Below are 24,174 nucleotides of genomic sequence, written 5' to 3' on the forward strand. Positions count from 1 at the left end.
GTACTAAAATGTTTCTTCCTGGCATCATGGAGTTATATTTAAAAGTCTAGATTCATAAAATTACTCCCATGTTAAAAGTAAAACTGTAGTAATGTCAGGAGTTTATTTAGAAGATAGCTTCTTCTCCTTTATATTTTTACTTTTCTTCATTTTCCTCAGGTTCCATAGAAATCAGACAAATTTCTAAGTTTTTAAGAATTCAGGATTCAGGGGCATCTGCTGGCTCAGTTGGAAGAGCATGTGACTCTTGATCTCAGGGTTGTGAGTTTGAGCCCCACGTTAAACGTAGAGATGACTAAAATAAATAAATAAATAAACGAAAAAAAAAGAATTCAGGATTTAGTGTCTATATGGATTTAATTCATAAGAATGGAAAAAATACAATGATATTAACTCCTATAAGGTTTTAATAGGTATAGAAATTGACTATCTGTGGATAATTTCAAAGGATAAAGGCTGGTTATTCAGAATTATGTCATGAGTAAAGGTGTAATGAGAGGGAAAAAATCAATTCCAAATATGATCATTAACTTTTTGGTACCCCTAGGGAAAAAACGTAATGAGTTAAATAAATAGTACAGTCTGAATCTGAGTAGTCTTCTTTATCTTTTATTCCACATTTTTTCCCTAATCATTAAATCACTGAATTTGTTTTGTCATAGTAGTTGTGCAAGTTGTTACATGTATTCAGGAGCTCAGAAACCATGGCCTACAAGTTAGCTGCCTGTTCTTAGAAGTAATATCAGAACATAGCTGCACTCATTTATTTGTGACTGTAGCATGACTGTTTTCATGTTTTAGTGGCAGAATTAAGATGTTGCAGCTGAGAGCACAAGGTCCATGAGACTAGTATGTTTACTATCTAACCTTTCAACAGAACATTTTTGCCAACCCCTGGTTTCTATGTTACTTCTATTTTGAGGCCTGTGATTACACCTTATTATATAGAATAAGATCTTTCTGTAAAGAAGAGTTACTGTATTTCTAGCTGGATAGGTGTTCCAACAATATTTTAAAATCTCTGCCACTGAATATTATTATTACAGGCACTAAGGTCAAGTCAATAAGAACACAAACTGACTTTTATGCAGCAAAACCTGTGAAAATGGATTCCAAGCCCCAACATTCTGTGCCTGCTGTGCTGCCTCCTGGTGATCAGCAGTACTTGTTCAGCCCGAGCAGAGAAATGCCTACTGTTTCCGGTACACTGGAAGGCCATCTAATTCCTATGGCCATTCTTTTAGGTAAGTCCCAGCAAAATACACAAGGCCAATTTTAAATTCTTGTCAGCAGTGGCAGAACTTTCAAAATGACGTGATAGTCTCCTACCTTTTCCTTTCTCGTGATATTTGTGGGCAGGGCCTCAGAATGTGTCTTACTCCATGTAATAGCAATCTCTTAAATAATGGGCTCCCACTATAGTTTCACTCACAGGGAACATTCCTTTGGTATTTTAGAATACAAAGTAAAAAAAAAAAAAAAGTTTAGAATGTTATAGATTTCATAATAATTAAATAATTCAAAATTTCAAGTGGTTTAATGTCCTGTCTCCAGCAAAGTACTTTCAAGTAATTGTATGTACTTTTGAACTAGGCTGTGGTAAGTAAAAATTCTGTGGTATTCTAAAACACAGTAGTTGGTTATTTACTTATTTGAGGTCTCTCAGACTCATTGTAAAAATTCAACAAATCTTTTTGCTTCCACACTAGCTCTTCAAATCTAGTTAGCTATTATTTTTTTCTTTTACTGTCTTTGCTCTTCTTTCTTAAATTTGATGAAGGACTTAGATATTTCTTCCAGCAGAAGAGGGAATTTTTGATATTATGGGTTAATAGCATGTCAACCTGGTAACTGTCTGTTCAAACATGCCTTCTGTTAGTAGAGTAGCTAATACTTATAAAGTCCCTGCTGTGTACCTGGTACAGATCTAAGCACTTTACATATATGAATTTATTTAATCCACCCTGTAAAACACATGGTAATGTACCGATTTTATAGATAAAGAAACCAAGGCACAGAGGAATGAAGAAATTTGTCAGAGGCCATATAACTCGAGTGGACCTGGGATTCAAACCTAGTCAGTCTGGCTGGGATTCAAACCCAGTCAGACTATGCTTTTAAAGAGTGCCCTGTTCTGTCCCTCTTTATTTTGAAATATAGGAAATAAATGGAACTTTTGAAGTGCAAGCTAAGTTTCTGATAGCTATGGTAGTTGCTATCAGTGGGAATACATGCTATTTATTGGTAGTGAGTCACTAGTATTTTGTTGTTGGTTTTATTCCTGTCCATTGTTGCTCTATAAAGTTTTGAGAATAAAAATAACACAGTATAACACATCACACTTTAGTCTTGGCTTTGCCACTTACTGTTATGACCTTTGGCAAATTACGTTGTTCCTAAACGTGTTTTCTCAACTGTGAAATGTGGATAATATTAATACCTCAGAGGCTTATTTTGAGGGTTAAATTAGATAGTGTATGTAAAGTGTCTGGCATGCGTGAGTGCCTGATAAGTGTGAGCTGCTGCTGAAAGGATGACATATGGTGAGTATGTCAACAGGAATGATAATAGAAGGAAAGATGATTGCGGATGGCACTTCCTTTTCAGATGAGAGAGAATTCAGCTGTAAAGATCTGGGTTGTGTATTTGATTTTTCCCTTCATTTCTGAAATAGTTGACTCATCTCTTCCCCAAACTTTTTAGGACAAACCCAAAGTAAGAGTGATTCCATGCCACCTACTGGAGTAATTGTAAACAAGCCACACCCTGTAACAGTGACTACTTCCATTCCTCCATCATCTCGAAAAATGGAAACTGGAATAAAGAAACCTAACATTGCAATTATAGAAATGAAGTCGGAAAAAAAGGATCCTCCTCAGCTTACTGTACAGGTATGTCAGGGTGCATGAATAGAAAATTTTAAGGAAGAAAAAAATCTTTGGTTTAACTTTAGCACTTAAAATTTATTATATTTCTTCATAAAAATGTTGCTTCCATCATGGGTCTTTTACTTTTTAAAACTGATATCAGTGTAGTGTCTCTATCCTTGTTCTGTATGATCTAAGCTACTTTTTCTAAGCCAGTGGCTCATGTCCAAGTGACATGATGATATTCCAAAGTAAACAACAACTGAACGGTATATTACAATTAATTTTAAAAGAATGAGTGTGACATTATATATATATAAGATTTGAATGAATGGAAAGAGAACTTATATATGAAGATTAAATATTCAAGTTGCCAATTCTTCCTAAGTTAATATATAATTTAAGTCAAATTGTGATTTAGCCCCCCCCACCCACACAGGCATGTGTTTAATTTTTTGTTTTCTTTAACTTAAGGATCATTTTGATATTTGAAAAAATAAAGGGTTCTTTGGTACTGGACCTGTACAACGAAGTATTTCAGAAATAGCCTTGGTTGTTTAAAAAAAAAAATGTAATGTAGGACACCTGGGTGACTTAGTCAGTTAAACGTCTTATTCTTGATTTCAGCTCATGTCATGATCTAAAGGTTGTGAGATTGAGTCCCATATTAGGCTCCAAGCTGTGTGTGGAGTCTGCTTAAGATTCTCTCTCTCCCTCTGCACCACCCCTAACTCGAGTGCTCTCTCTCTCTCATGCTGTCTTGCTCTGTCTAAAAAAAAAAAAAAAGAATGTAGTATGTAGTAATTACTTCATGTATCTTCATGTATCAGTAGGAAAGAGGAGTCTTGTAAGTGAAATAATATATGTTGTAATTGGTTAATAATGTGGAAAATAGATCAGTTTTAGACTGTAACCTCCCACTGTATGGTGCATGAATTCTAAATAGGCAACAGGCAAAAGTTTAACTGTAAAATGTAAAAGCAGCAGGATGAGAAGATAATTATATAGAATCTTTATCAAATAGAATCTTTATCAAAGCTGAAGCTAAGTCCAGATAGGAGAGAAGAAAACCTACATATAATAAAAGAATAGATTTGAATCTATAAAATCTATAAAATCTAAACCAAAGCTAATATAAAAAATTCATATGTAAAAAGGGAAACATACAGTTAGAATATATGAAAATAGAATTTATGACTATGTCATAAAGGATTAATTCTTAAATCTGAAAACTTCTGTAAGTTAATAAGAAGGCACGTGCAAATCCAGGAATATTCAAAGAATCTGAATAGTATCCTACAGAAGAGGAAATACAGTTTATGAGCAAGAAAATGGATACTTTAAATCTTTCTAGTTACTAAGATAATCCAAATTAAAATAACAATAATATACCTCCATTTAAAAACTTATTGCTGAGACAGTTATGTTTTTGATGACATGAACAGAATTCATTTGGACTTCATTTTGGCATTAATTATCAAGAATTTTAAATATTCATGCTCTACGTTAATCTAGTATCTAGTAATCTGGCATAATGAAATAATTAAAAGTGTAGGGGGAAAACCCCTATATATATGAAGAAGTTTTTTGTGGTGATATATAATAGAAATATTAGAAATGTCATAAATGCTTACCAACAGGAAAATGATTAAATAATTAAGGCATTATTGAAATATTACATATCTAAAATATAATTATTAAGTTTGTATGGGAGCATGAAAGGTGCTTAAAACCTAATTAAGATGAGAAATCAGAAATAGTAAGAAGTGGATTGTAAAAAGAAAAGGGAAGATTGAAAATAAAGTTATCTAGGGGCTCCTGGCTGGCTCAGTGGGTTAAGCCTCTGCCTTCGGCTTGGGTAATGATCCCAGGGTCCTGGGATTGAGCCCCGCATTGGGTTCTCTGCTCAGTGGGGAGCCTGCTTCCTCCTCTCTCTCTTCCTGCCACTCTGCCTATTTGTGATCTCTCTCTATCAAATAAATAAATAAAATCTTTAAAAAAAAGAAAAGAAAAGAAAGTTATCTTAATAGGGTCTTATGTGTTCCCCTTTATTTTCTAAATTTTGTAAAATACTCTATCATAACTTAAAAAATTGTTATCCATTGACTTCTTTATAAAAAGTTAAATATATGTTACTGATGTATATACTGACAGGTATTTGAGTCAAAATGATGAACAGAAAGCTGGATGTTGTGTTTTGTTTTAGGTATTACCCAATGTGGATATTGATAGCATTTCGAATGGTAGTGCTGATGTTGATCTATCTCTGCCTAGTCCCAAAGAAGCATGTCCTCCTCTGAAAACTTGGATACAGGTATTCAGAAATTTATCAGATAGTTTTGTGTAATGTCTGACTATGAAGTTTAACTAATATTATTCCATGCAAAGCCTTCTATTGTATAATATGTTATATAGTAATTTAGGTTTTAAGGAAGAGATTCAGAATGAATCTAGTATTGCTGATGAACTTGAAAAAGAAAGTTTAAGATCCTTACATTTATAAACATTGTGAAAGTGATAATCCTTAGTGTAGTTTTTGGGTAATTTAAGTTGTCTCATATGTGAAGAGAGGATTTCTGTCTCTTTGGAGAAAAAGCTTGATTTAAACAGGAATCAAATAGTGCTCGCTTCGGCAGCACATATACTAAACAGGAATCAAATTATAGTTTTTCTGAATATGAATTTCATAGTGATGTTTGGAGTTCATGTTTTGGGATGTTACTTTGTCAATATAGTATTGACATGATACAAAAATAGGCATTTCTCCCTAGTATTTATTTTCTATTCAATAATGAAGCTCTAACTTTACTACACACTTGAATAACACTGCAGCTTTCCTCAGCTTTCATCTGTTGTAAGCAGATGTAGTAGTCCTCAAGGATATAGGTTTAAGGAGAGGGAGAACACCAACAATTTTTCATGATCAGAAATAGTAAAACAGGGGCGTCTGGGTGACTCAGTCCATTAAGCATCTACCTTCGGCTCAGGTCATGATCTTGGGATCCTGGGATCAAGCCCCGAGTTGGGTTCCCTGCTCAGTGGGGAGCCTGCCTCTCCAGCTGCATCTGCCCTCTCCCCACCACTTGCATGCTTTCTCTCTCAAATAAATAAATAAAATCTTTAAAATAAAATAATAAAATAGAACTGACCCTAAATGGCAATTGTGCCTAATTTAATTTTTTCATTGATAACTTTTTTTTTTTTTTACCAGAAGTTTATTAAAACATATGGTTACAAATAAGTTTTTGGACTGTTTATCATTCTTCTCTCGGGGAGGGGCTAATGTGGTTTTGGAGACTGGATTATATCAAGTGAGGCCTACAGGCTAAATTAGTATAATAACTTTCTAATTTATTTGATGCTGTATCTGTCTTTTTGTGCATTTGTATATATGTATACTTACATATTTAACATATAAACACAACTGTAGGAGAGAAATCATAATCCTAGCAACCTGATTGGTTGGCTTAAGTTGCATTGTTGATGGAGTCATTGACAAAAACTTATATTTAATTTTTGAGAGCTATTGAAATGAAACCTGATGGCTCAGGTACTATCTTGGATTTCATTTTTTTAATGAAATCAATTCTAAGTAGGATATTAAAATTAAAAAATAGAGCTATGTAATTATAAGCTTATGTTATAGGTGGAAATATGGTAAATTATGTATAAATTTAAAAGATATTAAGCACAACAAAATCTTTTTGAAAATGCTTTCTTAGACCCCAGAACTTATGAAGGTAGATGAAGAAGAGGTGAAGTTTCCAGGAACGAACTTTGATGAAATAATTGATCTCATACAGGTAACAAAGCTTAGAAAACGTGAGAAATTATTTTTCTAGCAGTATTCTTCCATGTAATTAAAGACAATTATATATATGTATATATATATAATTTTTACAGCAGTTTTAGTTTCTAAAATGAACAAAAATGAGATGAAATTACAGAGATTTCCCATATATCTTCTACCCCCACACATGCATAGCCTCCTGCACTCTTAGCATCTGGAGTGGTACATTTGTTAAACTTATTGAACCTAAATTGACCCATCATAATCACTCAACATCCTTAGTTTACTTTAGAGTTCACCCTTGATTATGTACATTCAATGGACTTGACCAAATGTATCCATTATTACAGTATCATACAGAGTATTTTCTCTTCTCTAAAATTCTTTGTGTTCTACCTATTCATTCTTCCCTAACTCACCCCAATCCCTGGTAACCACTGACCTTTTTATTGTCTCCATAGTTTCGCTTTTTCCGGAATGTGATGGAGTCAGAATCATACAGTGTGTAGCCTTTTTGGATTCTTTTACTCAGTAATATGCATTTAAGCTTCCTCCATATCTTTTCATGACTGAATAGCTTATTTCTTTTTAGCGCTGAATAATATTCCATTGTTTGGATGTGCCACAGTTTATTTACTCATTCACTTACTAAAGGATATCTTGGTTGTTTCTGAGTTTTGGCAGTTATGAATGAAGTTGTGATGAACATCTGTGTACAAATTTTTTTTCATGAACATGTTTTCATCTCCTTAGGTAAATATCGAGGAGCATGATTGCTGGATTGTATGTTAAAAGTTTGTCTAGATTTGTAAGAAACCAGTAAACTTTTTTCCAAAGTGGCTGTACAATTTTCCTTTACCACCAGTAAGGAATGAGAGTTCCTGCTCCTGCACATCTTTGTCAGTGTTTAGTGTTGTCAGTATTCTGGATTTTGGCCAGATTTTGTGTGGTGGTATCTCTTTGTTGTTTTAGTTTGCATTCCCCTGATGACATATGATGTGGAGCATCTTTTCATACACTTATTTTCCACCTGTATATCTTCTTTGGTGAGGTTGTCTGTTAAGGTTTTCGGCCTACTTTTAAAACTGGGTTGTTTTCTTATTGTTGAGTTTTAAGAGTACTTTGTATATTTTGAATAACAGTTCTTTTTTTTTTTTTTAAGATTTTATTTATTTATTTGACAGACAGAGATCACAAGTAGGTAGAGAGGCAGGCAGAGAGAGAGGAGGAAGTAGGCTCTCCACGGAGCAGAGAGACCGATGCGGGGCTCGATCCCAGGACCCTGGGATCATGACCTGAGCTGAAGGCAGAGGCTTTAACCCACTGAGCCACCCAGGCGCCCCTTGAATAACAGTTCTTTATCAGATGTGTCTTTAGGCAAATATTTTCTTCTCATTTATGGCTTGTCTTCTAGTTCTCTTGATGTTGTCTTTCACAAAGCAGAAGTTTTTAATTTGAATGAAGTCCAGCTTATCAATTATTTCCTTCATGGATCACCCATCTGATGGTGTATCTAAAAAGTCAGTGCCATACCCACAGTCATCTAAGTCTCTTCTAGGAGTTTTATAGTTTTGTGTTTTACATTTAGTCTCTGATCCATTTTGAGTTAATTTTTGTGAAAGGTGTAAGGTCTGTGCTAGGTTAGTTTTTTTTTTGCCTGTGGATGTCTAGTTCAGTACAATTTGTTGAAAAGATGATCCTTGCTCCATTGTGTTGCCTTTGCTTCTTTGTCAAAGATGAATTGACTATATTTATGTGGTTCTAATTTTGGGCTCTCTATTCTGTTCCATTCATCTGTTTGTCTGTTCTTTCATCAGTTCCATACTGCTTGATTACTATTGCTTTATAGTAAGTCTTGAAGTTGAATAGTGTCTGTCCTCCAACTTTATTCTTCTCCTTCAGTATTGTGTTGGCTATTCTGGTTCTTTCGCCTCTCTATATAATAAGTTTTAGAGTCAATTAGTTGATAGCCACATAATACCTTGCTGAGATTTTTATTGGAATTGCATGGAATCTATAGATAAAGTTGGGAACAACAAGCATCTTGAGAGTATTGAGTCTTCCTATCTAAGAACATAGAATATCTCAGGGCATGTGGGTGGCTTAGTTGGTTAAGCATCTGACTCTTGATTTGATAAGATTCTCTCTCCCTCTCCCTGAACTCTACAAAAAAAAATCATAGAATATCTCTTTATTGATTTAGTTCTTTGATTTCATTCATTAGAATTTTATGCTTTTCCTCAAAAAGTTCTTATACATATTTTGTTAGATTTATACATAAATATTTCATTTTTTGGATGCTTATATAAATGGTATTGTGCTTTTAATTTCATTTTCCATTTGTTCATTGTTGGCAAACTTATTATAATCAATAATTATTTTCAGGAGTTGTTTGGGTTTTTTTTGTCAATTCTTTCAGATTTTCTATATAGACAATCATGTCCTCTGCAAACAAGGACAGTTTTATTTCTTCCTTCCAAACACCTTTTATTTCCTTTTATTGTCTACTTGCATTAGCAAGGACTTTTAGCACGGTGTTGAAAAGAAATGGTAAGAGGGGACATGGTTGCCTTGTTCCTGATAGTTGAGTATGTTTTCACCATCAATATTATGTTACAGTGCTTTGAGAAACTTTCCTTTACTTTTGAGCTAAATATATTTTTATTTTAAAATTATGAAGTTAGTATTCTTCATCTGTATCCTCTAGCTGCCTCAATGAAACTTAATGATTATCAGCTGGTTCCCATCTACATCTCATCTTCCTGCTTCCTGTTTTCTTTCTCCTTTCCATTTCCTTTGGCTTCCCTCCCTCCAATCTATCTTTTCTTTATTCTGTTAAACATTTGTCTGACTTCTGGATTATTGGCAAGATCACCAGTTAGCTCATATTGAGGGAAAAAGTTGTGAGGGGTCTAAAATCCAAGAGAAGAGTCCGTATAGCAGGAAGAGCTATAGAAATGATATAGAAATGGTAAAAATAGAAGGGGAAAAATAGGAAGAAGTAAAATATAAAGGATGGGAGAAAAGATCATAGAACATAGAAACTATTTGAATAATAAAATGCCAGTACAATTTCAAGATATTTATTCATATTTCTTTCACAACTTTCACTACTAAGGCCAGATTTGTGCACTGTATTAAAGGTTTTTGTTCGCTGGCATGTTTTCTCATGTGAATTGCACATGAATGTTTCAAAGGCAAGAATCTTACTTATCTTTATATTTCTAATGCCTGGCAAAGACATTTGTCAACTTTTCCTCCCCCCAGGTACAAGTGAAAGAAACAGTTTTAGAAATAGCACATGATTTGGAGTCAGAGCCAAATGTTCCAATCCTGGCTCTGCCACTTATTAGTTGTGGAGTTAATTTTTTGATGGGAGGATATTAATCGAATTATAATTTTTAAAGACTTCTAATTTTTTTGAGATACATATTAAATCATTTACAGGTAAAATGAGATCTGTGATTTGTTTCAAAATTATATGTGAAAGGTAAAGCAGATGGGGTGTGTATAGGTGACACAAATCAGCTGTGGGTTGATAATTGTTAAAGCTGGGAACAAGTAAATGGGATATGCATAATTCATACATAACCAATATAGTATATGAGCACTATTTTGTTTCTTTTAAACATGTCTGATATTTTCATGATGAAAAGTTTAAAATTTTCAGAAATTATTCCTTTGATCATATGATGGTACAAATAATGTAACCATGATAGCCTAACTGCATTTGTAAATGTAAATTATAGGTTCAGAAAGAGGAAGCAATGATATTTAGAAGCATCAGTTTTATTATGATAATAAATTAAGATAATAAATTTCTAGAGGGAAGTGTTAATGTTTTATGCAGGAAAAAACCAAGTTATCTGGTTCATTTTATGACTGCTTAAAATGAACAGTGGGTTTTAAAAAGACAAAATAATTGTATAATTAAGGTTTCTTGAAGGCAATTTGCATGACAAATGTATATATTGTAAATAACTTGATGCCACCTAATTAGAAATGCTGTTGATTAATGTAGAAGTGTTGGTTAATTTACCAACCTAATTTCCATGCCTACCCTGATCATTCAGTAAATGTTAAACAAATACATGAATATAATAGTTTTGTTTTTGCTATTACCAGGAAGAGGAAAAACGAGATGAAATTCCAGAACACTCGGAACCAATTCTGGAGTTTAACAGAAGTGTTAAAGTTGTTTCTACAAAATATAATGGTCCTCCATTTCCACCAGTTGCTTCTACTTTTCAGCCCACCACTGATGTTCTGGATAAAGTAATTCAGAGAAAAGAAACATTGGAAAATAGCTTAATTCAGTGGTGAGTGTACAGTGGTGTTGGTATGAACAGAATTGTAGTAGCAGGTAGAAAGTATTGAATTTTAGTGGAAAATCTTCCTTGTCTCCTTTTGTTTATTAAACTTTTCCTTTATTACAGTCACTGGGAACTATTTGATGTGATGTGAGGGTTTAACTAGTTGTTGAAGGTATTGTTTTTCTTGAATATTTGTATTTAGGCTGTCTATTATGGCAAAAGAGGCTGTTAAGTAACAAAAGCCTTCAAAATGTACGTATTTTTTTTTATATGTACATATTCTTTAATCTCATGATTCACTTCCAGAAATTCCTAAGGAAGTAATTATGGTTCTGCTACTCAGCCACAGACTACTTACAACATACAGTGCTTACCGTAAACAAGGCATTGTTCTGCTTGTTACTTCTATAACTTATGAACTCTGTTGTTTTTTTAAAGTTTTTATTTATTTATTAGAGAGAGAGCAGGAGAGAGAACACAAGCAGGGGGAGCAGCAGGCAGAGGGAGAAGCAGGCTCCTTGCTGAGCAGGGAGCCCGATGTGGAACTTGATCCCAGGACCCTGGGATCATGACCTGAGCTGAAGGCAGCTGCCCAACCATCTGAGCCACCCAGGCACCCCTGAACTCTGTTTTTATCCCTGTTTTCACTGTGAGAAACTTTAAGGAAGTTATGGCATAAACTAAACTTAATAGTAATACTTATCAAGATTGCACTTAGAAGAATATTTAATGATCTTGAATGATATTAAGAATTAAAAGACCACACTCAAAAATAAATATGCAGGGATACCTCGGTGGTGCAGGTGGTTAAGCATCTGACTCTGGTTTCAGTTCAGGTCATGATCTCAGGGTTGTGAGATCAAGCCTAACTTTGGGCTCTGTGCTGGGTGGGAAGTCTGCTTAAGATTCTCTGTCTCGGGCACCTGGGTGGCTCAGTGGGTTAAGCCGCTGCCTTCGGCTCGGGTCGTGATCTCGGGGTCCTGGGATCGAGTCCCGCATCGGGCTCTCTGCTCGGCGGGGAGCCTGCTTCCCTCTCTCTCTCTCTGCCTGCCTCTCTGCCTACTTGTGGTCTCTCTCTGTCAAATAAATAAATAAAATCTTTAAAAAAAAAAAAAAAAAAAAAAGATTCTCTGTCTCCGGGGCACCTGGGTGGCTCTGTGGCTTAAGCCTCTGCCTTCCGTTCAGGTCATGATCTCAAGGTTCTGGGATGGAGTTCCACACTGGGCTCTCTGCTCAGCAGGGAGCCTGCTCTCTCCCCATCTGCCTACCTCTCTGCGTACTTGTGATCTCTCTGTCAAATAAATAAATAAAATCTTTAAAAAAAAGATTCTCTCTCCCCCTCTCCTTCTGCCTCTTCCCACCCCCCACCCCCACTTGCACATGTACTCTCTCTCAAAAAACAAAAAACAAAAAACAAAAAAAACATAATAACAAAACCAAAAATAAATGTGCATAGGAAAAAATTTGAAAAACATATACCAAATTGTCAGTTGTGTTTATCCATGAGTCTGAGATTATGTGTGAGCCGTATCTATTTTTGTAACTTACATATTTTCTAATTTCTCTACATTGACTATACGTTATAATGATTTTTCATCAGCCTCCTGGGTGTCCTAAAGAAATGTACAGAAGTGATCTCCTATTGTGTTCCCCTTTTCTTTCCTTCCCTCTTTCCTCTTTCATTTCCTAAAAATGACCTTGGAAATAAATTGCCTTTCCTTTTTAAGAGGAAAACAATCTGTATTGTAGTCCAAATATTTATTTCTTTGAAGAGAGGGCAGCTGGATTTCTTTTCTAATTCTGATCTTGTGTGCTTTTATATGGGTGCTTTCCAAGTAGGGAACCCAACATTTTAGGTGCATGATATGTCCGAGAATCCTTGACCTAAACCTTATTATGAATTTAAGAGGTCTGTTACACTTTTCATTAGGCTAATCTGCAAGTTTATTAAATCAAATTTAAGTCTGCCTCCCACATGGTGATTCTGTTTCATGTGGTTTATTTATTTTTTATTTTTTATTTCCAGATAAACCTTCAGAATTACTACTTTGATGTGTAAATGTTTGTGTTCATGGGTAAAGTTTATTTTTAGGGGTGTTATTTCTAACACTTTGTACATTCAATCAAATTTAGGAATCCTCAACTTTTATTCCTCAGGGTAGAACAAGAGATAATGTCAAGAATTATCTCTGGGCTCTTTCCAATCCAGCAACAGGCCAGACCTAATGTCAGTGTTTCAGTCAGCGAGGCAAGTGAACCATCGACTTCTGACATCGGTAAGTGAAATGGAATCTTTTCCTTTCTTTTGATATTGAAAGATAAAACCTTGGGGCACCTGGGTGGCTCAACTGGTTGAGCATCTGACTCTTGATTTTGGCTCAGGTCATGATCTCATGAGTTGTGGGATAGATCCCCACATTGGGCTTTGCGTTCACTGGGGAGTCTGCTTCAGAGTCTCTTTCCCTCTGCCCCTGTGCACACGTGCTTGCTTTCTCTATCTCTCTCTCAAATAAATAAATAAATCTTAAAAAAAAAAAAAGATAAAACCTTCAAGTCATGGGTTTATGTATTTTAGAGGTCAAGTATTCCTCAGCTGCTGAAAGATAGACTCTTACTTCCAATATCCTTTCCGTTTTGTTCTCTATAGTGGAGGTAAGTTTTCTCTCACCTCTGTATTTCATACTGCAGTGTTCACATTATTCTATCCCTCCATCCCTCCCACCCCAAATCTCTCCATTACTTCCTGTAGCACTTTATACATATCTTTGTTAGGGGGACTGTCAGATTGGATTACGATTGGCTTACATTATCTGTTTAACTGGACTATAAATTACTCAAGATAACAACAGATGGTTCTCCTTTAGTGCCTAGCCTTTGACACCCAGTAAGACTTTAAGGTATTCACTGAGTGGGTGGACGAGCCTCTTTATGGAACCCAAATCATTCTCTCCTTCTCATCCTTCCTCCTGTTCCTCCTCTTCTTTTTTCCCTTTCTTCTTTTTTCTCTTTCCTTCCCTCTTTCACTTCCTCTTTTTCCATTAGCTTTTTTGAGGTATAGTTTACTTGCCATAAAGTTTGCCAATTCTAAGTGTACGGGGTGATGAGTTTTGATCAATAGAACTATGCATTAGCCTACTCAATCATGGTATAAAAGAACACTTCCATCGTCCCAAAAAGTTCACTTATTTCACTTTGTCGTCAGCTCCTCACCCCCTCTCACGCCTGCTGGACCCTAACAGCCGCTGATCTGCTTTCTATCACTGTGTTTTTGTCTTTACTAGAATTTTATATATATGTAGTCATATAATATGTAGCCTTTTGTGTCGGCCTTTATTTAACATAAAGCTTTGACAATCATGTTTTATGCATGTAGTAATAGTATGGATCTATCATAATTTGTTAACCCAGTTACCAGTTCATAGAAATTTATACTCTTTTAGTTTGGAGCTATTATAAATAAAGCTGTGATAAATAGATAAGAAACTGCTGTGTGTTTTTAGAGAGGCTGTTCTATTTTGCATTCCCAGCCAGCGCTGCCTGAGAGCTCCATTTGCTCTACAACCTCACCAGCGCTTGGTGGTGTCAGTGTTTTTAATTATAGACATTCCGTAAGCATGTGGAGAGATCTCATTTTTCACATTTCCCTAATGACTAATGATGTGCATTTTTCCCATGTGCTTATTTGCCACCTGTATGCTCACTTTGGTGGAAATGGCCTTTAAATCTTTTGCCCATTTTTAAATTGAGATTTGTGTCTTCCTATTATTGAGTTGTAAAAGTTCTTTATTGTGGATACAAGTCCTTTATTAGATATACCTTACAATATGTTCTCCTAGTTTGTGTCTCGCCTTTTTGTTTTCTCAGCATTATCTTTTTTTTTTTTTTAAAGATTTTATTTATTTATTTGACAGAGAGAGATCACAAGTAGGCAGAGAGGCAGGCAGAGAGAGAGAGAGGGGGAAGCAGGCTCCCCGAGGAGCAGAGAGCCCAATGCGGAGCTCGATCCCAGGACCCTGGGACCACGACCCAAGCTGAAGGCAGAGGCTTTAACCCACTGAGCCACTCTGGTGCCCCTCAATTTTCCTTTTATAGTTTGTGTTTTTTGGTACATTATTTCTCAAGATCATTAAGCTTTTCTCCTATATTTCGTTCTAGAAGAGGTATGGCTTCAGACTATGCATTTAGGTCTGTGGTACATGTTGAGTTAATTTTGATCCCTACTTTGTACCATATACGAAGATTTTTTTTTCAGTGTATGGATATCCAATTGTTCTAGCATTATTTGTTGAAAAGATTATCCTTTCTCCCAATAAATTGCTCTGACACTATTGTTGAAAATCAGTTGGCTAAATATGTATGAATCTATTTCTGGGCTTTTTTTCTGTGCCTTGATCTGTAAGTCTATTTTTATGTCAATACCATACCTTATTGTAATTTTAAAATATCTTGAAATTGGATTGTATAAGTTCTCCAAGTTTGTTCTTCTTTTTAAAAAGATATAATTAATTAATTAATTAATTAATTTGAGAGAGAGAGAGAGTGTGCCTAAGCATGACCGGGGTGGGGGCGCAGAGGGAGAAGGAGAGGAACAGGCAGACTCCCCACTGAGCGCAGAGCCTGACATGGGCCTGATGCAACAGGGCTCAATGAGGGGCTCGATCCCAGGACCCTGAGATCATGATCTGAGCCAAAGTCAAACACTTCAGTGACTGAGCCACCCGGGCACCCCTTGTTATTCTTTTTAAAACATTCCTATGTATCATTTCTTCTATTTTTTTGCCTTCTCTCCAGTCCAGGATTACCTACTTTTCTTCTTTCATAGACTCTAACTGCCCAAATCCTAGACTTCCCAGCCTATATTTATGGCTTATAGTTTTTCATTACCCACTTTCTCTTTAGTCCTCATGGAGCTTTCTGCTCTTCTCCTAGTGAAACTCCTCTCTCACAGAATTTTGTTGTCAAGAATAACCTTTTTTTCCAAATCCTTGTCTTCCCTCATGGCTCTAGCATGGGCACGGTTGACCACTTCTAATTCTTAAAATGACCTACTCATTTCGTTTTCTTAGAATCCATTCTGTTGTTGTTCCTGCTATCTTTTTTATTTCTTTAGGACTTTATTTCATCTCTCTCTTTTTTTTTTTTTTTTCCTGATCAGTTTCTCACCCCTAAGCCCTACATCTTCGGCTTGCAGTTGTGTCTCTCCACCGGCATCCCAAAACTTGATGTGTCCAAAGTTTTTCTAGCCCAACCTGCCCTTTCTTTGTTTCTGTTTACATTAAGATCTGAATTTTCCAAGTGCCCAATCTCCAAAGCTTTGGAGTTATGGTTTGTTCTCTTTTCTTTGTTTTTCCTCATCTCCACCCGGCCATACCCTATTCCCTCACTCCATACGATTTATTGTTGCATTTAGTTAATTCTTCCTGTTTAGTATAATTTGAATTCCTCCTCCACTGCTACCACCCCAGGTTTTATTTCAGCACTTTTTGGAAAGAAGGGAAAAAATGATCAACAAAGTTATGAGGAAATTTATGGGTTTTTTTTTTAATGGAAATCTTAAAATTTCCAAATGGGCATTTAAATTCTATTCTCTTCTATTTAAAAGTGTATGTGTTTATTTTTGTTTTGCCTATGTCTGGGTAGGGTTTTTTGGCCTTTATAATAGAAACGTTCAAATTTCTGATCATGCCAAAACAATAAATTATGAGAACTGAAAAGGGGAAGTATCTACATACACTGTCAAACAAATTTGACATTTGGTAGTCATTGCTATGGTAACTTCAGAGTAAATTGCTATTCCTTATCCCTCAACAGGTGATCCTAAGACATCTGTAACCACTTTTTAAGGAATTCTGGATATTGCTCCTTTAGTTGTTGTACTTTGGAGAGGTTACATCTCCATCAAATTGTATTGATCATTGTTTACATGTTTTCCACACAGAGCTTTAGAAATATAGCCCACTTTAAGTCTAGTAAAGTCTGTTAAGGAAGTTTTTCTCAATTTTATGTACATTCGTACCAGGGAAAAATCATAACATATTTGGAATATTAATATACCTATGTAGCTTCTGATATCAAGCATGCAAACTACTACAAAAGTGAGTAGGAGTAGCCTATAATGTTAGTAACTGATGTATCTGAAACTAGAAGGATGGAAGTTTTTGTCTTTGTATTTATGAAGCAGCTACTATTTCTCTAAAATCCCCCACAGTCATTGGGTCTTTGTGTTTTGGTTTTTATTTATTCATTTATATATTTATTTATTTTAAAGATATTATTTATTTGAGAGAGAGAGAGCACAAGTGGAGGGGAGGGGTACGGGAGGGAGAAGCAGGCTCCCCACTGGGCAGGTAACCCAACTCTGGGCTGGATCCAGGACCCTCGGACCATGACCTGAACCATGTAAGTAAAGTTTTCATCTGGGTGTTTTCTTCCTCTTTATGATTTGTTAAAGAGGGTGTTCATTACGTGAGTTATCGTCTTGTTCTCTTTTGTAATATTTTTTATTTTCATTTTTATTCTTCCTCTTACTTCCTTATACACGTATGTTTTCATCTCTAAAATTTTAAGAACTAAGATTTGGATTGCAGGCATGTTTCTTGCACACTTATTCTGAAATTCTTTCATTTTTTTTTATTTAGTGGAAGGAACTAGCAATGGTGCCCTCCAGCTTTTTGTTGATGCTGGGGTTCCTGTGAATTCAGATATGATTAGCCATTTTGTGAATGAGGCTCTTGCTGAGACCATTGCTGTCATGCTGGGTGACAGAGAAGCAAAGAAGCAAGGTCCTGTTGCTACAAGTGTTTCTGGGGATGTTTCAGCAAACAACACATACTTGCCGGTAGGAGGGACTCTCCTTTCATGACTTGGAGTCCTGGGGAGTTTTTGATACATTTATTAAAAAACAGTAAGATGGACTAATTTTAAATTAGGCATCATAGTAAGATCATAGCTTGTGGTGGAGATTGATTTTTTTTGTTGCTATGATATTATAGTAATATTCTCCTTAGCATTTTACTTTAAAAGCTTTTAAATTTATAGAAAAGTTGAAAGTATAATACAATGAATGTCTGTATACCTTTATCTAATTGATAACTTTTTGACAAATTTTATGTCTTTATATGTTACATATTCTTTAAAAATCATTTGAAAGTTGCAGATATTATGACATTTCACTTCTGAAAGCATTAGCAGTTATCTCCTAAAAATAAGATACTTTATTACATAATCAAAATGCCATAATTATACTCCTGAAGAAATTTAACATTGATATGTTAATACTACATAATATAGAGCCCATATTCGAATTTCCCTGTTGTTGAAAAAATATCCTGTGTAGATTTTTTTTTTTTAAGATTTTATTTATTTATTTGACAGAGAGAGACACAGAGAGAGAAGGAACACAAGCAGGGCGAGCAGGAGAGGAGAAGCAGGCTTCCCGCTGAGCAGGGAGTCCGATGCGGGGCTCAATCCCAGGACCCTGGGATCATGACCTGAGCCGAGGGCAGAGGCTTTAACCCACTGAGCCACCCAGGCGCCCCTGTAGATTTTTATTTAAACTCAAGATATAGTCAATGTTTACACATTACTTTGGGTTATTATATAAACTGCTATTTTTACTCTTTAAGATTAAAAGATGAGATGATTATATTAAAATTAATATATTAAGAGATAAAATATATTTTAGGCACTTCTGTTGTTTGTTTCATCAGCCTTACTATGCTAAATAGTTTCTAATCTATTATAGGAACGTGGAATTATACAAAACCAAAATAGACTCTATACTACTACTACCAGTTATTTAAAACTTTATAGTCACTTCTGATTCTATAGATCATAAAGGCATCATTTTATATAGGTGAAACATTTAAACTACCTCATTTGAGGTATAAACATAAAGTTACATGTTTGAATTTTATAGAGATTGCTATAATGTAATTGGCCTGTTGTGGTTAGTGCCAGAAATTAGATACATAGTTTTGGTCTGTGTTTTTTCAGCCCATTGGTCATGCATGCAATACAGATGTTGTCAGAATTATAGATTTCTCTGTGCTAATAAACACTGGTGTGTTTTCTGCCCATATAGTGCATATACTCTTGTGAGGGCAATTGCATGAGAAAATGTAGAAAAATCAGTGTTAAAGAGGCAGTCTCTACAATGTTAAGAGTATGGACTTGGGGAGATCTGAATTTGAACTGTCAGCTCTGTTGCTTTAGTTTCATATGTATAACAGAGAAAACACATAAAGTTTAAATAATCAGGACTCCACCAGAATCTACTTGTTGAGTATCTAGGAGGGCAAGCTCTCTTCTCTCACTGCCATATTGTTCATTATCTCCAGAATTGTCATGACTTTTCTTGATACTTTGATCTTCCAAATATACATTAAAATTTAATTTTCAAGTGCCATGAAAGCTTTTGTTGGAATTTTTATGGGAATTGATCCAATTTTGATTAGTTTAATTTGGAGAGAATTGACATCTTTATGATACTGTTAACATCTTAGCCAAGATTTTGTGGAAGATATAGTGAGATGATGAATGTAAAGAGCTTCATCTAGTGCCTGGAATTTGGCACTCAATAACTAATTGTTTATCATCATTGTCCATTACCAATACTAATTAGAGTACCTTCAGATTCTCTGATAATGATGGTTAGTAGAATTATATTTGAAAACAGTGCTCTTATGCTGTAGTTTTATGTAGTTAAGAGGAAAGAAAGAAAGGCTGAGAATATGCTAATTATTAAGCAGTACCGTAGAATTTCTAATATGCTTCATGGTTTTAAAATTGCATATCAATTTTCAACTCATAATCAGAATAAAGTCTAATTCCCCTCCTCTATCTATGCTGATGTCTCAGAATGAGGAGAAAAAAGATAGTGTATTTGAAAAATAGCTAAAAGACATGTCTAGACAGTTCACACACAAAAAAGAAATACAAATGGCCCATATACATATAAAAAGATGGTCAGTATCACTGATAATAAGAAAAAAAATCACTGAAACCTCACTTTCACTTATATAATGACATTGTGTAGAACACCTTGGGGAAATGGGAATTCTTATATCTTCTTGTGGTTAGTGTACAATAATATAACCCTGCAAAGGGAAATTTGGCGATATGTATTCACATTAAAAAAGCAATTAACCCTTTAACCAAGAAGTCCCACTTTTAGAAAGTTATCCCACAGATAATCTATATACACATGAAATGTCTTCAATCAAAATTACGTTTGATGACTCTGGGGAAGGGAATTAGGTAGGTAAGATATGGCTAGGAAAGGAGACTTAATTTGCACTAGCGTTTACTTTTTCCTTCCTCAGTACTTTCCATCTCCACATTGTCTTCATTTCATCCCCTCCACCCCTGCTTTTTCTTATCCTTCCATTACTTTTCACATGCTCTGTTCTTTTGTGCTAAAAGACTGCTCTCTGAATATTGTCAGTTAAACACTTCCTTTCTGTTACATGACCTCCCCAGCTTGTGTTTGCATTTGATCGTCAGCTGTATTTTCACTGTGTCTCCCTTTCTGTGTTAGAAGAGGGAGCCTTAGCTTTCCTTGGGGCCTACTTCAGAGGCAGAGCTAGCGCAGTAGCCTGAGGCTCTCTGCAGGCTAGTCTTGAAAGTCACAGCTAGAAGTTCAAGGTAGGGCTCCATTTCTTCCCCATTCATTTAAATTCTCTGTAATCTTGAATGAGCTCATTTCATTGTTGGACATTATCGGTATTTGGGTGATTATACGATCTTGGGTGATTATCGATACTTGTTTTATTTATTTTAGGCAAGAGTATGTACACCAGTGGCTACCCCACAGCCAACTCCTCCTCGCTCACCTTCGTCACCTCCTAAGGAATGTGTATTAGTAAAAACTCCAGATTCTTCTCCCTGTGATTCAGATCATGATTTAGCTATTCCTGCAGAAGAAATATTTGCTGGAAAAGGTAGAAACCTTATTTCTGTACATCAGTTTTCATCTGATAACTATTACATAAGATTACATAGTTTATTTTATAAGATGTTTTGTCGATTAATATGCACATACCTTTTGCTTACTAGGTTTTAGTAAATCATCCTTTCTTGCAAGGAAACTAAGAAATTGGTTGCCACTTTTTAAAGTATGTGATCTAGGGGTGCTTGGCTGCCTCAGTCAGTAGAGCATGTGACTCTTGACCTTAGGGTTGTAAGTTTAAGCCCCACATTGAGCTTAGAGATTACTTAAAAAAAATAAAGCATCTTAAAAAAAAAACTTAAAAAAGTATAAGATCTTATACACAGTTAGACCACTTTTAAGTTCAGGGGCACCTGGGTGGCTCAGTGGGTTAAGCGTCTGCCTTCAGCTAAGATCGTGATCCCAGAGTCCTACATTGGGCTCTCTGCTTAACAGGGAGTCTACTTCTCCCTCTGCCCCTTACCCTCTTCATGCTCTCTCCCTCTTAAATAAATAAATACATAAATAAATATTTTTATTTATTTATTTGACAGATAGAGATTACAAGTAGGCAGAGAGACAGGCAGAGAGAGAGAGAGAGAGGAGGAAGCAGGCTCCCGCTGAGCAGAGAGCCTGATATGGGGCTTGATCCCAGGACCCTGGGATCATGACCCGAGCCAAAGGCAGAGACTTTAACCCACTGAGCCACCCAGGTGCCCCAAAATGTATATATATTTTTAAAGATACATGTCTTTTTAAAATTTTTTTTTTAAGATTTTATGTATTTGACAGAGAGACAGTGAGAGAGGGAACACAAGCAGGGGGAGTGGGAGAGGGAGAAGCAGGCTTCCGGCTGAGCAGGGAGTCCGATGTAGGGCTCAATCCTAAGATCCTGAAATCATGACCTGAGCCGAAGGCAGATGCTTAATGACTGAGCCACCCAGGTACCCCAATAAATAAAATCTTTTTTTAAAAAAAATACTACTTTTGAGTTCATGGCAGTGTAAAAGTGATGGGTTTTTTCAAGATTATATTCTTATACTTTACTAAATTAATTTGGGAATTTTCCCATTAATGGCCATCATCATCATCATTATTATTGCCATTATTTGTACACCCAGATGTTAAGAAATTCCAGAAGAAACATAGCTTGCTTTCTTATAGAGTTGTTTATTGACTTTTATCTTTCGATTTCTTTTTAAACAAAAAATCTTTAGGAAATGAAGCACCTGCCATCACACTTGTTAATACTCCAGCGGTTACCCCTGCTACTACCCCTCCTCCTGCAGCGGCTTTTTCCCCAACTTTGTCAGAGATTTCCATTGATAAAGTGAAGCCATCAGGTCCAGAGCTTCCTAAGCCATGGAGTGATGGAGACCTGCCACTGGAAGAAGAGAATCCTAGCTCTCTTCAAGAAGAACTTCATCCAAGAGCTATGTAAATGAGGACATATTCCCTTTCAGTAACTGCATTTCTTACGTTGACATATATGAACCATTAAAAACATCAGAAATGATGAAGCTTTATAAACCACAAGCTACTTTATACTTTCGTAGGAAGAAGTTTCATAAATTTCAATTTTTAAAAATTTTCACCAGATTTACTTATGCCTTCAGTTTTTTTAACATTTTCTTGTGAAACAGATTAAAATATATATTATCATAATATTGTTCATAAAACAGAAAATGATTTCTCCCCAGGGAAAATCTTCATTTACGCTGATCGGTTAACTTTTATATTACCTTATAGATTTATTTGAGAGATGGTAGAACTTTCAAGATGGTCTATGATTAAAGCATGAAAACAATTTCAGAAAAATAAATCTTGGTAATTATAGTAGTGCAGATTATAGAAATACTTTGCTAAGGGAAGCCTTTGAATCTGTTTTTTAATATAAAAATTAATAAAGGCCTTCAGTGGCCTAAGTTCAAAATATGTCTTTTTCTTCTTAGTGTAATGTCTGTGGCCAAGGAGGAAGAACCCGAGAGTGTGGATTTCCCTGCTCAGCCTGCACCTCCAGAGCCCCTACTTCTTCCTGGCACCAAGGCCTCTTCCCCAACACAGATGCCAGGTTCTGATTCATCAACAACGGAGAGCACCTTCAGCGTTACTGTCACTGAAACGGAGACTCTAGATAGACCCATCTCTGAAGGAGAGATTTTATTTAACTGTGGTCAAAGAGTGACTCCCAAGAGTAAGTTAACTTGTATCACTTGATTTCACTGGTTAGATTATGATAATTCCTCAGTAATACTTTTCTATGCCAAGTGTTTTTACTTAAGTTTCAAGATTAAACATGGTATAATAGAAAGAATATGGACTCTGTACTTTAACTTTTCTATGCCTTAACTTCAGAAGAAAGTAAAATCTTGCTCACAAATCTCACCTTCCAGAAATAATACCACTCTCAATAGTTTGGGGTATGTCCTTCCAGTCTGTTTTTTTCTATGCATATGTAGATACATAAATACATGTGTGTATGTATGTGTGGGTGTGTATTTTTACCTTTAAAAATACGATCATACTATATATGTTGTTTTGAAGCCTGAATTTTTTTTACCTAATAAGATATTGTGGACATCTTTGTATATCAATGTATCTAGCCATACCTCATTTTTTTTAGTTGTATGTGGTCTATTAAAACAATGCCATAGTGGTTGGCATGTAGATTGCTTTCAGTATTTTCATACTATACTAACTCTCCAGTGGCCATTTTTTACACACACATTTTGTGCACCTATATGATTAATTCCTTTGAATACATTCCTAGAAGTGGAATTGCTGAATAAGAATATGCACCTTTAAAATAGTGATACATTACCAACATACGCTTTAGAAAACTTACATCATGGTATTTAGGAATGCCTCTTTCACAGTTTCAGAGTTACCACTGATATCTATAGTTCTTTTTAATTTCTGACAAGCTGGTAGGTAAAATGAAAATCTCCTATTTGTTATAAAATGTACTTTTAAAAAATGTGAGATTGAGTAGCTCGTGAATTATTATTATTTATGAACAGTATTATTTACGAACGGTATTTTGTGTAAGTTTAAATAATGTTCTGTGGCTTTGTGGTCAGGTTATTTACTAAGTTTATGTTCTATTTTCTAAATTTTTACAACGTAACCTGTAGCTTTAGGAGACGAAGGACTGTATCTGATGAACCTAAATGATAGCTTATCCAGTACTCTGCAAGACGCCCTTGAGATGGTAAGAAATTATTGGCTCTGTATTGAATTCTAACACAAAGAATATTTTGATGAATTTGTTTTGGT

At 35.4% G+C, this 24,174-nt stretch overlaps 1 protein-coding gene across 6 annotated transcripts in view; it reads left to right on the plus strand.

Moving 5' to 3' along the window:
• KIAA0586 (KIAA0586 ortholog) overlaps positions 1-24,174 on the plus strand; it is a 126,363-nt gene that overhangs the window by 33,900 nt on the left and 68,289 nt on the right. For all 6 annotated transcript variants that reach the window (XM_046009772.1, XM_046009768.1, XM_046009771.1 and 3 more), the window contains 11 exons: positions 1,047-1,244; positions 2,704-2,891; positions 5,074-5,181; positions 6,590-6,670; positions 10,783-10,976; positions 13,128-13,246; positions 17,609-17,808; positions 20,752-20,911; positions 22,116-22,335; positions 22,851-23,092; positions 24,033-24,109. In XM_046009772.1, the coding sequence (XP_045865728.1) occupies positions 1,047-1,244; positions 2,704-2,891; positions 5,074-5,181; positions 6,590-6,670; positions 10,783-10,976; positions 13,128-13,246; positions 17,609-17,808; positions 20,752-20,911; positions 22,116-22,335; positions 22,851-23,092; positions 24,033-24,109 (1,787 nt within the window). The remainder of the gene's footprint in view (positions 1-1,046; positions 1,245-2,703; positions 2,892-5,073; positions 5,182-6,589; positions 6,671-10,782; positions 10,977-13,127; positions 13,247-17,608; positions 17,809-20,751; positions 20,912-22,115; positions 22,336-22,850; positions 23,093-24,032; positions 24,110-24,174) is intronic.

The sequence above is a fragment of the Meles meles genome, chromosome 6, assembly GCF_922984935.1.
Source record: "Meles meles chromosome 6, mMelMel3.1 paternal haplotype, whole genome shotgun sequence".
Lineage (NCBI taxonomy): Eukaryota > Metazoa > Chordata > Mammalia > Carnivora > Mustelidae > Meles > Meles meles.